This window comes from Adelges cooleyi, unplaced genomic scaffold, assembly GCF_023614345.1.
Source record: "Adelges cooleyi isolate 19-005CV unplaced genomic scaffold, UGA_ACOO_1.1 ACOO_flye_CR_arks_rails_tigmint_CR_PRNA_376, whole genome shotgun sequence".
In the NCBI taxonomy this organism is placed as follows: Eukaryota; Metazoa; Arthropoda; class Insecta; order Hemiptera; family Adelgidae; genus Adelges; species Adelges cooleyi.
The window spans coordinates 8,767,401-8,779,510 of NW_026096053.1; the positions used below are offsets into that span (position 1 = coordinate 8,767,401).

Sequence of the window (12,110 nt, forward strand, 5' to 3'; positions counted from 1 at the left end):
AAAATAGTTGCATTTTGGTAGTAACCAATTTTTAAATTTTATTTATTTAATTACAAAAAAAATTAAACTTTTTATGTAGAAATCTGTTTCTAAAACAACTCATTGAAAAGGTCAACAAGTTGTTCAATCTATTTATAGAATTTATACTGAACCAGTCAGTCTCACGGCTCACAATATTGTCAAAGTGAAAGCATTTTTTATCACCAATATGGCTTTATTTAAAAAAAAATTGTATAAACAAAAATAATACCCTAAAGCTTATAAAATTAACTTGTAAATAATTTGATATGATCAAAATAATAAAAACCATTATTTTAAAAGCCTACATAAAACTCCTTAAAAACCGCCCACTTTCAATTCCTTAAGAAAAACTATTTGTTAGTTAAGCAAAAATGTATTTAAAATAAGTAATAATAACTCATAAATCTACCTTTGGGTTTTGAAAAAACATACTACAAAAATAATTAAAATATTTATAAATTAAATAAATTTAACACACAACAACAAGTTCATCCTTCAATCGAAAAACAATGTTTTTGGTTGACATTGTACGTGAAGTTTAAATTATTAAAACAAATAAGAATAAAAATTATTATAATAAGAATTTTTTTTTCTCTAATAACATGCATCTTTGCAAATTTTTAACAGGTACTAGACTTTAATAATTTCTGTAATACACAAATAGTCCGATAGATTTCTGAAGAACAATCCTGCAACATAAACAAAATTATTGTTTCATAAATAATAAGAACTTGCAAGTCATATTGAATCAATAACTTGACAATAAGTAATAATTATTATTTGTAACAGTTGTTCAAAATAATTATCAACACTATGTGTTAAATAATACCTGACAAATATTTTGCACGAACATACTTGGTACAGCGGCCTTTTTATCAATATCAACTTTTATAGTATTTGTAGAATCGGCTGCTTCTGAACATAACAAATTAATGTTTTGAAATATGACTCCGTATTTTGGTAAAATGTTCATGTCTATCATTATGTTGAAAATACCTTTATTCTTCTCGGCAACTCATATCGCACCAGGAATTTTCTAAAATATTTATAAATTATACAAAGTTGAAACATTATCAAATATTCAAATAAATCTAACCTAACCATTTAAATGCCAGAAAGGGTGATTAGTCTGTTGTCTGTTAAGAAGATGTTAACCCTAATAACAGGACAATTCCCAGCCCAGTAAACGGAGTCGCCTGGCATCAAATTGCTGAACCAGCAACAGTGTACACTAGAGTGCTGTCTTATCCGCTAGCCCATTTGTCTTCCTCAAAAATAATAATTATCAATAAAATATTTTACATCAATATTTATAGCTAACAAACTAAGCTAATTCTTATTGTATGACTTTAACTTTGCACATAGCCCTTCGAATGGACCAAAAATATTGAATTCTTGAGATTGGCAATAATCAATACATTATATTTGAAAAAAACCGTAATTTAATTTTCTATTAAAAAATCGCTAGCTTCTTAAGAAACATTCTATTTGAATAAAAGATAAAATACTAGTTGAATCATTGTCCTCCTTACTTGTCTATGTTAAGCTATAGCTATATTTGATTGACAGACACATAATTTATAATAGGGTTTTTTGCCTCGTTCTTTATCCCCCTGACAATATTACTTCCATGAATTGAACTCTCTAAACGCTCATTAAATATAAAAGAAAATATTTTAATTTTTACTCATTTTCAAAAAAATAAAAAATAATACCTTCTCAGCTCTGCATTGATGCTTATAAATGTATAACTTTGTGAAATTAATGTTGTGTTATCATTGCAAAATTGGGTAAATGCTATTAAAGCGTAATGACGTCAATCGTTTCTTCATAATAATTCCGTTCTGAAATTTTCAAAGCAATAATAAATTAAAATTTTTAAAACAAGTAAAATGCCTAGTGAGCCAACCAAATAGGACGAACACAATTTTTTATTTAAACTATCTTTTATTTGAGAAAACGATGATGTCCATACCTGAATTTTTATGTCCACTACCAAAACAGAGGACACGGAAATCATGGCAAAGGGTGAAATAAATAAAAATTAGGTTTGATAAATTTGCTGCTCGAACGACGTTCATATTTTCTTCTATTAACGATCGAATTCTCAATTCACAGTCTAATCTCGGATTATCGACTAAATAACCAATTTTAAAAATCATAATCCTAATAAACACTACTTAAAAGATACTTATATTTTAATATACGTATAATAATTTATAATATGTGTATTGTGTATTATTAATACATTTTTATATATAATTTGTAAATTGTAAACAATATATTTTAAACTTTGGTAATATTTAATATGTAATAACTGGTAAGGGTGCACGGCGCAATTTTAATTGATAACATCAAATTGTTATCAATACGTTGTTATCACTTATCAATTTTTAAATAATCTTGCGGGCTGCGGCTCAGATCACACATGCACGCTGCAAGACTTTTGGTTTGTTTGCAATATTTTGTTATAACTTATAAACAATAACTATAAATTGCTTCAATTAACGATTATTTTTTATAGCCAACTACCTATTATGTTTAAAAAAAATTACTTAGTTCAAAGTTTAGCTATATAATGTCTTAAGTGTTATAGATTTTATAAGACCTAATTGTTATTTATTTATGTAACTAGTAGTTATATTTTTTTTAAATAAGTAAAAAATACAAATCCAGCTGAAAAAAATGGTAGAGGTACTACGAGATAAAGAATTTCTCGTTAAAGAGTATCTAGAAACTCGTGGATTATATAGCCATCACATAAATTCATTTAACGCATTCATTGATCGAGATCTAAAGAAAATTGTTCAACAAAACCATGCCGTACGCAGTGACGCTGATCCAAATTTTTACCTTCATTTCAAAAACGTTACAGTCGGTCATCCACAGGTAATATAGTATTTTGTTAACAGAGTAATATACATTTTATTGAAATTAAATGTTTGAGTTTTATTACATTAAAAAAGATATAATACTTTTAAATTAATTATTTTATTTTGATGGGATTTCATCCATAATACATACAAAACATGAGTCATGTAGAAATCTCTTATTATTGTCTAATTTATTATTTATAAGCATATTAAATTTCATTTACTATTAATTAGTATTTAACTTTAAAATTTTTTTTTAATTCAAAATTTACAAAAGTACATTTCTTTGTATTATTATTTTTAACTGCCAGGAACATAGAAAAATGTACCAATTAACATATTGTTCAATTAAGATTGTATGTAAAACAAGAGAATTTGAGATTGGACTCATAATGTTATTCTTTAATAAAAAATTAGTAAAAATGGCGTTTAATGGTTTACTATTTATGTATTAAAAGATAATACATTGCCCTAATATTGATAGATATTTTAATTAAGCATACATATTTGATAAAAAATAATTATTTAATTTTAGGTAGATGACGGTTTCAATGTTACACGAAACGTTACACCACAAGAATGTCGTCTCCGAGATCTCACTTACTCAGCACCCATATATGTTGATATTGAGTATGTGAAAAGCGGCATGAAGTATCTGCGTAAAGGATTTATTATAGGCCGTTTGCCAATCATGTTGAGAAGTAACCGTTGTTGTTTATACCAGAAATCTAATGCCGAACTGGCCAAGATGAAAGAATGCATATACGATTCTGGTGGTTACTTTATTGTGAAAGGTACTGAAAAAGTAATACTCATGCAAGAACAACCAGCCAAAAATAAAATTTTAGTTGAAAAAGATTCAAATGGTGTACCAACAGTACAGGTAATGAGTAGTACTGTTGACAAAAAATCTAAGACTAATATTATATTTAAAAAAAATTTAATATATGTATGCCACAACGCTCTTGAAGAAAACGTACCATTTGTTGTTTTTATGAAAGCTTTTGGGGTTTGCTCCGACCAGTTAATATTACAAATGGTGGGAACAGAATTTCCTGTTATGAATCAAATGTATCCTTGTTTTATTGAATGTAACAAGTTGGGTATATTTACTCAAAAACAGGCCCTGAGATATATTGGAGATAGAATTAAAAAAATGGGTTTCGCTTCAGATGACTATGACAGCCGAGTCATTACCGAAGTACATGACTTTTTATCTACCGTTATTTTAGCTCATATACCTGTAGCAAACACAAACTACCACATGAAAGCTATTTATACATCAGTGATGGTGAGAAGATTAATATTTGCTCTGTCCAATCCTGAACTGTTTGATAGCAAAGATTATTACGGTAATAAATGTTTGGACTTACCGGGGTCATTTTTGAGTTTACTTTTCGACGATACCTTTAAACGTTTTACTTTTGAACTCAAAGCTGTTGCCGATAAGAACATACCAAAAGTAAAAGCGACTCCATTTGATATTATTAAATACATCAGAACTGATACAATTACTAATTCACTCGTTTTCGCTATTCAAACTGGCAACTGGACCATCAAGCGTTTTCGCATGGAAAGGCACGGGGTCACACAAGTATTAACTAGATTATCGTATTTGTCCGCCATTGGTATGATGACAAGAGTAAATTCTCAGTTTGAGAAGAGTAGAAAAGTATCCGGTCCGCGATCACTACAACCTTCACAATTTGGAATGTTATGCCCATCTGACACTCCTGAAGGCGAAGCATGTGGTCTTATAAAAAACATATCTCTCCTGGCTCACGTTACTACCGAATCTGAAGACGACGACGCCGTAATTAAATTAGCCCTAGATTTAGGAGTTGAAGCTGTTGGTTTACATTCAATAGAAGAACTCCATGAAGACTATAAGTATATAATCATTTTCAACGGTAACATCATAGGCTCGACTAATAAATGTATTGATTTTGTAGACAAATTTCGAATGTGCAGACGTAAAGGCATGTTCAGTAAATTTATCTCAATTTATATATCAGAAAGACACAAGTGTATTTACATCAACTCTGGTGATGGTAGATTATGTAGACCTTATATTGTCGTTGAAAATGGGATTCCTCTATTAAACAACTCTCACGTGGAAGATCTGAAAAATGGCTTTTTAACATTTCAGGATTTCATTGATAATTCTCTAATTGAGTTTATCGATGTTGACGAAGAAAACAATTGCCTAATTGCGTTCAGCGAAGAAAAAATTGTTCCTGGAACTACTCACATGGAAATGGCACCATTTACCATCTTAGGCATATGCGCTAGTGTCATTCCTTATCCTCATCACAATCAGTCGCCTCGAAATACTTACCAATGTGCTATGGGAAAACAAGCAATCGGTACAATAGCGTTAAATTATTTGCATAGAATTGACACACTTCAGTATAATTTGTGGTATACACACATTCCGATGGTTCATTCAAAGGCTGTTCCTATGATCAATTTCGACAAACTGCCTGCCGGCCAGAATGCGACAATCGCTGTGATGAGTTATTCGGGTTATGACATTGAAGATGCGATTATACTTAATAAGGCCAGCGTCGACCGAGGATTTGGAAGAGGTGGTACTTTCAGAAATTCTAAATGTTTCTTGAGACATTATCCAAATCAAATGATGGATTCTATACAAGGGCCCATTATAGACAACACGACGAAAAAACCAATTTACAAACATAGAGCGTTGGATAACGACGGTATAGCCGCTATAGGTCAACCAGTTTTTGACAAACAAGTAACAATCAACAAGGCGACTCCGAAAACGGTTACAGTAGAAGATGTTGGCGGCGATAGGGGTTTCAAAGACACTCCAATGCTGTACAAAGGATACGATCCATCTTATATCGACAAAGTAATGATAACTTCGAATAGCGACTGTTTTCTGATTAAAGAAAATTTTCGACAACCGAGGAGACCAGAAATTGGCGACAAGTTCAGTAGTAGACACGGGCAAAAAGGAGTTGTTGGTTTGATTGTTAATCAAGAAGACATGCCATTCAACGAAATGGGTGTGTGTCCTGATTTAATTATGAACCCGCACGGTTTCCCGTCTCGTATGACGGTCGGTAAGCTAATAGAACTGTTGGCCGGCAAAGCCGGATTGCTGGAAGGCAAATTTCAAGATGGTAGTGCATTTGGCGGAGCAACTGTTACCGATGTGAGTAACGAGTTACAAAAAAACGATTTCAACTATCTGGGAAAAGACGTGCTCTACTGTGGCATCGATGGAAAACCAATGGAAGCGTATATTTATTCGGGCCCGGTATTCTATCAGCGACTCAAACACATGGTAGCCGACAAAATACATGCTAGGTCCAGAGGTCCTAGAGTGTTGTTGACAAGACAGCCGACCGAGGGTCGGTCCAAAGACGGTGGACTACGAATGGGAGAGATGGAAAGAGACTGCCTGATCGCGTACGGTGCAAGTATGTTAATAATCGAGCGATTGATGTTAAGTAGCGATGTCGTCGAAATGGACGTATGCAAAATTTGTGGTTTGTTTTCGTACTCTGGATGGTGTCACATGTGTCAGAAAAGTAACTCCGTGTGCCGCATTAAGATGCCTTACGCATGCAAATTGCTCTTTCAAGAACTCCAAGCCATGAGTATTGTACCGAAAATATCTTTAAAAAAATATTGCGACTGAAACGATAATAATATATTATTTTATTGTTATGATTTTTACATTTCCCCCCCTCCCATACAGTTATTAATATAATTGTTTGTTTGTATATAATTGTATATTTTATCATGTCAATCGAATCAAAAATAAATGTTTTATTTACAATTAAAAATGATGATAATTTAAAAAAAAAAATTGTATTCCATGTATATTATTTGTATTTTAAGTACAATTAATTTACATTGATAATGGATTACATAATTCTATAATAGTGTTCAAACTTAATCATAATGGTATGAATATACACGTGTTACAGTATCCATACAGTAAATCTTAATTTCTTAAGTATATTAGCATATAATAATTTGTTGACAGTCGTAAAAAGGTTTTGGTTATAATACTTTTGTTTGGTTGGTTAGGTAGGAAACGAAATTTATTTGACTTTAATGTAATAAGATGCATATTAATATACATTTTTGATTTGTATTTATTTACAATTCATTGTTTAGATAAATATGGTGAAAAATAATAGACAGAACAATGATAATTTAATGCTCGAGTGTTATGTTGCAATATTTTGGTAACAGTACCTAATTTAAAAATGTTTTTAGATATTTTTACAACCAGTTAGGAAAACTTTCCTGAGCAATAAATAATATGTGCTATCGATTGAACAGTTAAAGACTATAATAATAATAAAAGTCAGAGTCTCGAAACGCGTTTCAGCCAAAGTTTAGTGTTTACATCTTTTTATTTTAACTAAAAAATTATAATTTATACCATTAAAGTAATATGTTAGTCCAAACAATGTAGACCCATAAAATTAAAACACTTTATTTTTTCAACGTTCTGGGTCAGAATTTTTTTCTTATTTGTTTATCTGTTTGAAGCAAATATATTAGGAATAAGTAAAATCTTTAAACTTAATTGACTCAAAATTTTAATTTGATTTACTTATGCTGATGTTCTTATCGAAATGGAAACTGGCGTGGTGTTTGTTTTCATTGTCCAAAAAACTTTCTATTATTATTCTGTTCGATAATTGATTTTTATTTTTGAGTTTAATTCCTTTGGTTAATAACCTGTACTCTGCATCTTCTGTGAGTTAATAAATATAATAAGACCCTTAAATTGGATAAATTCATTTTATTCGGGGAACTAGTCAAATAAGAACGAAATTATAAAATAATTTTAAAGCTACAGGACTTATCTATGCACCTTAACCTATTTAAATAGAACAAATGATGAATGGAAAGAAATTAGGTTTTAGAATGCCTAAGTAATATCAATAATTATGGACCATTTTGGTGTTGGTAGTGACACAAAAATTATTGCTTATGATTCATTAACATAAATGTGATATTTTAGTAAACGAAAATTACTCATTGATATCAGGATAAACACTAGATGAGGTTTTAATTTTGTTTAAATAACCCGGCTTAAAATAAATTAGGCTCCCAACATCTTCTTAACCGAGTAACCTGGTATTGAATAGAAAAATAATAATAACATGAGAAATATGGCCAGCACCACGATTCCTTTGAGAATTTTCCATTTGTAGTTATGCCAAATTATGTATCGTATCGATTTGAACGGGTTCAGGAACCACATGAACGATGCATCGGGTCGGCTGAAGAAAAAAGTACAACAAATTCAAGATACAACAAATTGAATTAACAAAAAAACATTTACTTTGGTTTGTCTAGTGGATCAGGTTCGTTGCGACCGATACCGGCAGGAATTTTTTCCGCTTCTTCGGTGGATAGTAAATGTAACTCGGCTTCGACTTTACCCTGTATACAATTAAATAATTTTATATTTTTATTAGAAAAAGTAGCAGTAAAATAAAAAACGGTAAAAAAATAAGCTACTAGCCATAAAATGAAAAAAAAAACACATTTACTTTTACGTTTTGATAAACTAATCTTACAAACCGTCAGTTCCATCTCTTCGTTTTCCTTTTTCACGTAAAACGGCCACCAGCCTTTCACTCGTTTCTGTTTAAATATGTTCACCATTGGGACGGATCCGTCGGACTTGAGCATCTCTAACGTGCATAGTTTTGACGATTTGGCGCCTCTTGGAAAATTGTTCAAATCCAGCGTCAGGGCTCCTGAGAGGAAGACAAGAACGTTAAATCGTTTGAGTGCTAGGAAGAATCGTTAACGGATTTTTACCCAGGAAATCGTCGGCCGAGAAGTGATCGGCGTCCCAGACTTGGAGCTCCAATCTCGCCGGTATTTTGCTTTCTGTCTCGTCCCACGAGAAAAGCGACTCCTTTTTCGAAATCACTATTTTCTCTTCGGCCACCAGGTAGTCGAACGGGAAAAGAAATCTCCAATTGAAGTTTCCCTCTCCGGTCAACGACCTGTAGTGTATGTCCGTGCTCTGACAGTCTTCCGGTCCTTTCAACCACCTGCCGATTTGTTTATATTAAGCATAACTAATTATCAGTTTACGGCGTCTTCCGGGAGGGGAGTTGGAACTGCTCTCTCACAAAAGCATTGTGTAGGCTATTAAGGATTGTGTATATCCAATGAATTGTTTGAATTTATAATTATAATTTTGGCCCTTTTTCTTTCAATTTTAAACTATAATTTACTATTACTACTATCACCGACCCTTTGACGTAGATGTCGCTCATCTTCTCGCCCGTGAAAAAAGCGTCGTCCTCCAACACCACGTCGTCCGTGTTCCAAATGATCACTCGCAACTGATAGGATTTGGGTTTCCTCGGCGATATATCCAACGCAGGCCCGGGAAGTGGCATGTCCATCGGAAACAAATCCACCCACATCTCTAGCTTACCCTAAAATCGGTAATGTAAACAAAAGTTAGTAAAGTTAGCAATCAAAGTCGGTATTTTTCCGATTGTGATGCACCCTTTCGATTCCGGCTTTGTCCGCAATGAACAGCGGTCGTGTCTCGATGTGTTCGGGCACCAGGTGGCAACCCCTTTTCGGTATTTCGTGCCAATTGTGTAGCACAGCTAAAGCCATGTGCTCCTCCGCTCCTATACACACACGCACATACAAAGAGCCGGTAACTTGTATCATTTTTGGAATGGACTTGCCACCAGACACTTACCTTTGGCACAATACCAATCGATCGTGTCTTCAGTGTTGTTTTGAAGACAGAACGTTTTGGAACCGATTTTGACCGTGCCGTTCATGTAGACCGGCGTGTCAAACTTGGCTTCTTTGCACAATTTCGCCAATATCTGCGTGGGCTTCATCGAATCCCTCCAACGGTTGTAACCATGCCTGTGAATTTGTTTGTTAATAGTTATTTAATCCGGCTCGTTTCACATTCTGAAACCGTAACCGCGCACTCACAACTCGTATGTTTTGGGAATGCCACAGGTCGCCCTGTGTCTACTGTAAAATCGGTTTTCCAAGTCTATTCTGGTCTCACCGATCAAATCGTCCGATCCCAGCAAGTCCCAGTCTAGAATCTGTACGGTTAGCATGGAGTCTTGAGGGAACGTGGCTTCGATTTCAAAGCACCTGTCGGACAATAAAAAAAAATGTGTCAGATATTCATCAAACACCCGACAAAAGAAGGTGTGTGCTCTTTTCGCGGACGCACTTTCCAAAAACGGGATTCAGCTGTTTGGATATGTAATTGTCTTTGTCGCTGATTTTCTTGGACCCCAGCTGCAGCACAACGTACGGGTCGGCCTTGCCGTTTATATCCATCGGGTGCAAATCGTTGGCCTTAACTATGTATACCCTGACCAAAACGTGGATTGGATCGTTCGACGGCAACCCTTGGAAGAAACCGAATTGCGGATCGAATCCCATTATCGTGTGGTCTTCGATATCTCTCGGCAACGGCCACTTGTACACTTTAACCGAACCCTGTAAAATATGTGATTGTTAACGGTTTTGGTTTTGTAAACGCGATTAGTGCCAATCGATTGATGATACTCGCTTTAAACGTCCCGACTATCCTGGCGTCGTCTTCGACATCGTCGCCGGTCTTTTTGCCTCGGTACAAGTCAAAAGGCAACAACCATTCTCGAAAACCGTTAAACTCCGGTTGTGCCTCCAGCTCGTTGGAATATATCTGCGCGATTAGTTGCACTCATCAGTAAGGTCTTACGCTTAAACAAGAGTGCGTAATCGACGAGCTTCTTACCTTCATAGTGGCAATTTTTTTTTCCATTTCTCGTTTCCTTTGAAATTTCTTCGGGCTCAGTTTGGCTACGAGCCGCGAAGCTTTCGTACCCTTTTTCGTCGACTTGGCCTCGTTATTGTCCGCTTCCATTTGAATGGGTAACAGTCCGTTGCTGTCCCCGTAAATGGATTTTCGATTTTCCTAATGCGAAACAGAGCAAGATGAAACACACACATATATATATATATATATATATACCACTCACTAGAATGGAAGGTTAGGTTAGGTAAGAGAACTACGAGGTGATCAAATAGTATACATTATTGAACAACAAAGATAATTAAAGCGAACCTCTAAGATGGCGTACTCAACGGACGCAAAGTACTTGGTCCACCAATCTCTGCTATCATCGTTCCTCATCTCGACTACCTCCTCGACGCTATGCTTGCGATTTCGATTGTACTGAGTTTTAATGTCTTTTTGAGTCAAGTGACTCGACCCCTGAGAACAAAACCGGAGATAAGATACCCGAATCTAATCTGTTTCTACGAATACCGACTTACATAGTTAATGTAAATGACCGAGTCCGGCTTGTCGAAACCATTGTAACCTTTATCGTACGATTGCGTGTTGTTGTGGTCGTTTTTGTGAGGTCGACGAGGAGTCGTAGAATTTCTTTTAATGTCTATTTCTAAAGAAATACAATACAGTTTTGGTTTTCCACGAAGAAACTCATTTTTAAAGGGAAAAAATTGTATTAGGTTTTATTTAATTATATATCTAGACATGACTTATGTAAAACTTATGTCAAGACGTTTATCATATTATATTCTTACGTTGCAATTGTTTCAGTGACTTCCTTCGTTCCATAGCTTCACGGTCCCTCTTAGTTGTCGGTACGTACATGTACCTGTGTATAGAATTAATAAGATGTGTTCCTACTAAGGTAAAACGTCCGAAACTTCGACAGTCGACTGCACGTATTGTAAGTGGCGGTCGATAAAGTTCTTGTTCCGGCAACTCCTGAGAGGGGGAAAACGATGAACTGTTTTTAGCAACATGAACCCGAAATTAAATCCAAGTTAATAAACTCTAGCTCTTTTAGCTTCGAATTTCCAAAACTATTGGACAGACTTTTATTAATTATACCTCGAAGTACTTACGAGTTCTAAAAACTTGACAGGTGTGCTGAAATTTGGATTTTTTTTGGCGTTTTGAATGATCGACGAGTAGAGGATGTGACCGGCGCATTCTATGTCTACACGCGGTTTGTCTACCGACATGAGATGAACGCGTTTCAAATCCCGCAATCCCCAAAACAATACTTCGATCCTGAAAACAAATTCGTTGACGTTAGTTCAACAAGTCATGAGAGTCCTAACAGTATGTGTACCGGGCATTGGCTATTTCGAGTCACATTATTGTTAGACGAACAAAACATAATAACTACA

General features: G+C 34.3%; 2 protein-coding genes and 1 long non-coding RNA gene across 10 annotated transcripts in view; 1 reads left to right on the forward strand and 2 right to left on the reverse strand.

The window, feature by feature from the left end:
- Positions 1-450: 450 nt before the first annotated feature.
- On the reverse strand, positions 451-2,307 carry LOC126840644 (uncharacterized). 6 transcript variants are annotated; one of them, XR_007686083.1, is made up of 6 exons: positions 1,997-2,307; positions 1,737-1,865; positions 1,554-1,665; positions 1,123-1,289; positions 851-1,057; positions 451-710 (listed from the first exon to the last, which is right to left on the reverse strand). It is a non-coding gene; the product is annotated as an uncharacterized LOC126840644 (long non-coding RNA). The 6 variants fall into 6 exon arrangements; XR_007686082.1 differs by having other exon boundaries at positions 454-710; positions 877-1,057; positions 1,118-1,289; XR_007686084.1 differs by having other exon boundaries at positions 455-710; positions 877-1,057; positions 1,123-1,285.
- Positions 2,308-2,450: 143 nt separating this feature from the next.
- On the forward strand, positions 2,451-6,650 carry LOC126840297 (DNA-directed RNA polymerase III subunit RPC2). The gene is made up of 2 exons (XM_050575942.1): positions 2,451-2,910; positions 3,430-6,650. Exons 1-2 carry the CDS (start codon positions 2,707-2,709, stop codon positions 6,562-6,564), a joined length of 3,339 nt encoding a protein of 1,112 aa, XP_050431899.1. The 5' UTR covers positions 2,451-2,706; the 3' UTR covers positions 6,565-6,650.
- A 178-nt stretch (positions 6,651-6,828) lies between these two features.
- LOC126840681 (otoferlin-like) overlaps positions 6,829-12,110 on the reverse strand; it is a 68,658-nt gene continuing 63,376 nt past the window's right edge. For all 3 annotated transcript variants that reach the window (XM_050576574.1, XM_050576576.1, XM_050576575.1), the window contains exons 23-37: positions 11,823-11,991; positions 11,496-11,682; positions 11,223-11,350; positions 11,011-11,160; positions 10,681-10,860; positions 10,474-10,608; positions 10,129-10,400; positions 9,876-10,046; positions 9,628-9,803; positions 9,423-9,553; positions 9,162-9,349; positions 8,718-8,956; positions 8,475-8,653; positions 8,233-8,333; positions 6,829-8,170 (exon numbers count right to left, since the gene is read on the reverse strand). In XM_050576574.1, the coding sequence (XP_050432531.1) occupies positions 7,990-8,170; positions 8,233-8,333; positions 8,475-8,653; positions 8,718-8,956; positions 9,162-9,349; positions 9,423-9,553; positions 9,628-9,803; positions 9,876-10,046; positions 10,129-10,400; positions 10,474-10,608; positions 10,681-10,860; positions 11,011-11,160; positions 11,223-11,350; positions 11,496-11,682; positions 11,823-11,991 (2,587 nt within the window). In that variant the 3' untranslated portion in view covers positions 6,829-7,989. The remainder of the gene's footprint in view (positions 8,171-8,232; positions 8,334-8,474; positions 8,654-8,717; positions 8,957-9,161; positions 9,350-9,422; positions 9,554-9,627; positions 9,804-9,875; positions 10,047-10,128; positions 10,401-10,473; positions 10,609-10,680; positions 10,861-11,010; positions 11,161-11,222; positions 11,351-11,495; positions 11,683-11,822; positions 11,992-12,110) is intronic.

What these genes read in the sequence shown, in the direction of transcription:
- LOC126840297 (XM_050575942.1), top strand. Translation starts at nt 2,707, where the DNA reads ATGGTAGAGGTACTACGAGATAAAGAATTTCTCGTTAAAGAGTATCTA. An exon ending in TTACAGTCGGTCATCCACAG is followed by an intron (nt 2,911 to 3,429) that starts GTAATATAGTAT and finishes ATTTAATTTTAG; the next exon opens with GTAGATGACGGTTTCAATGT.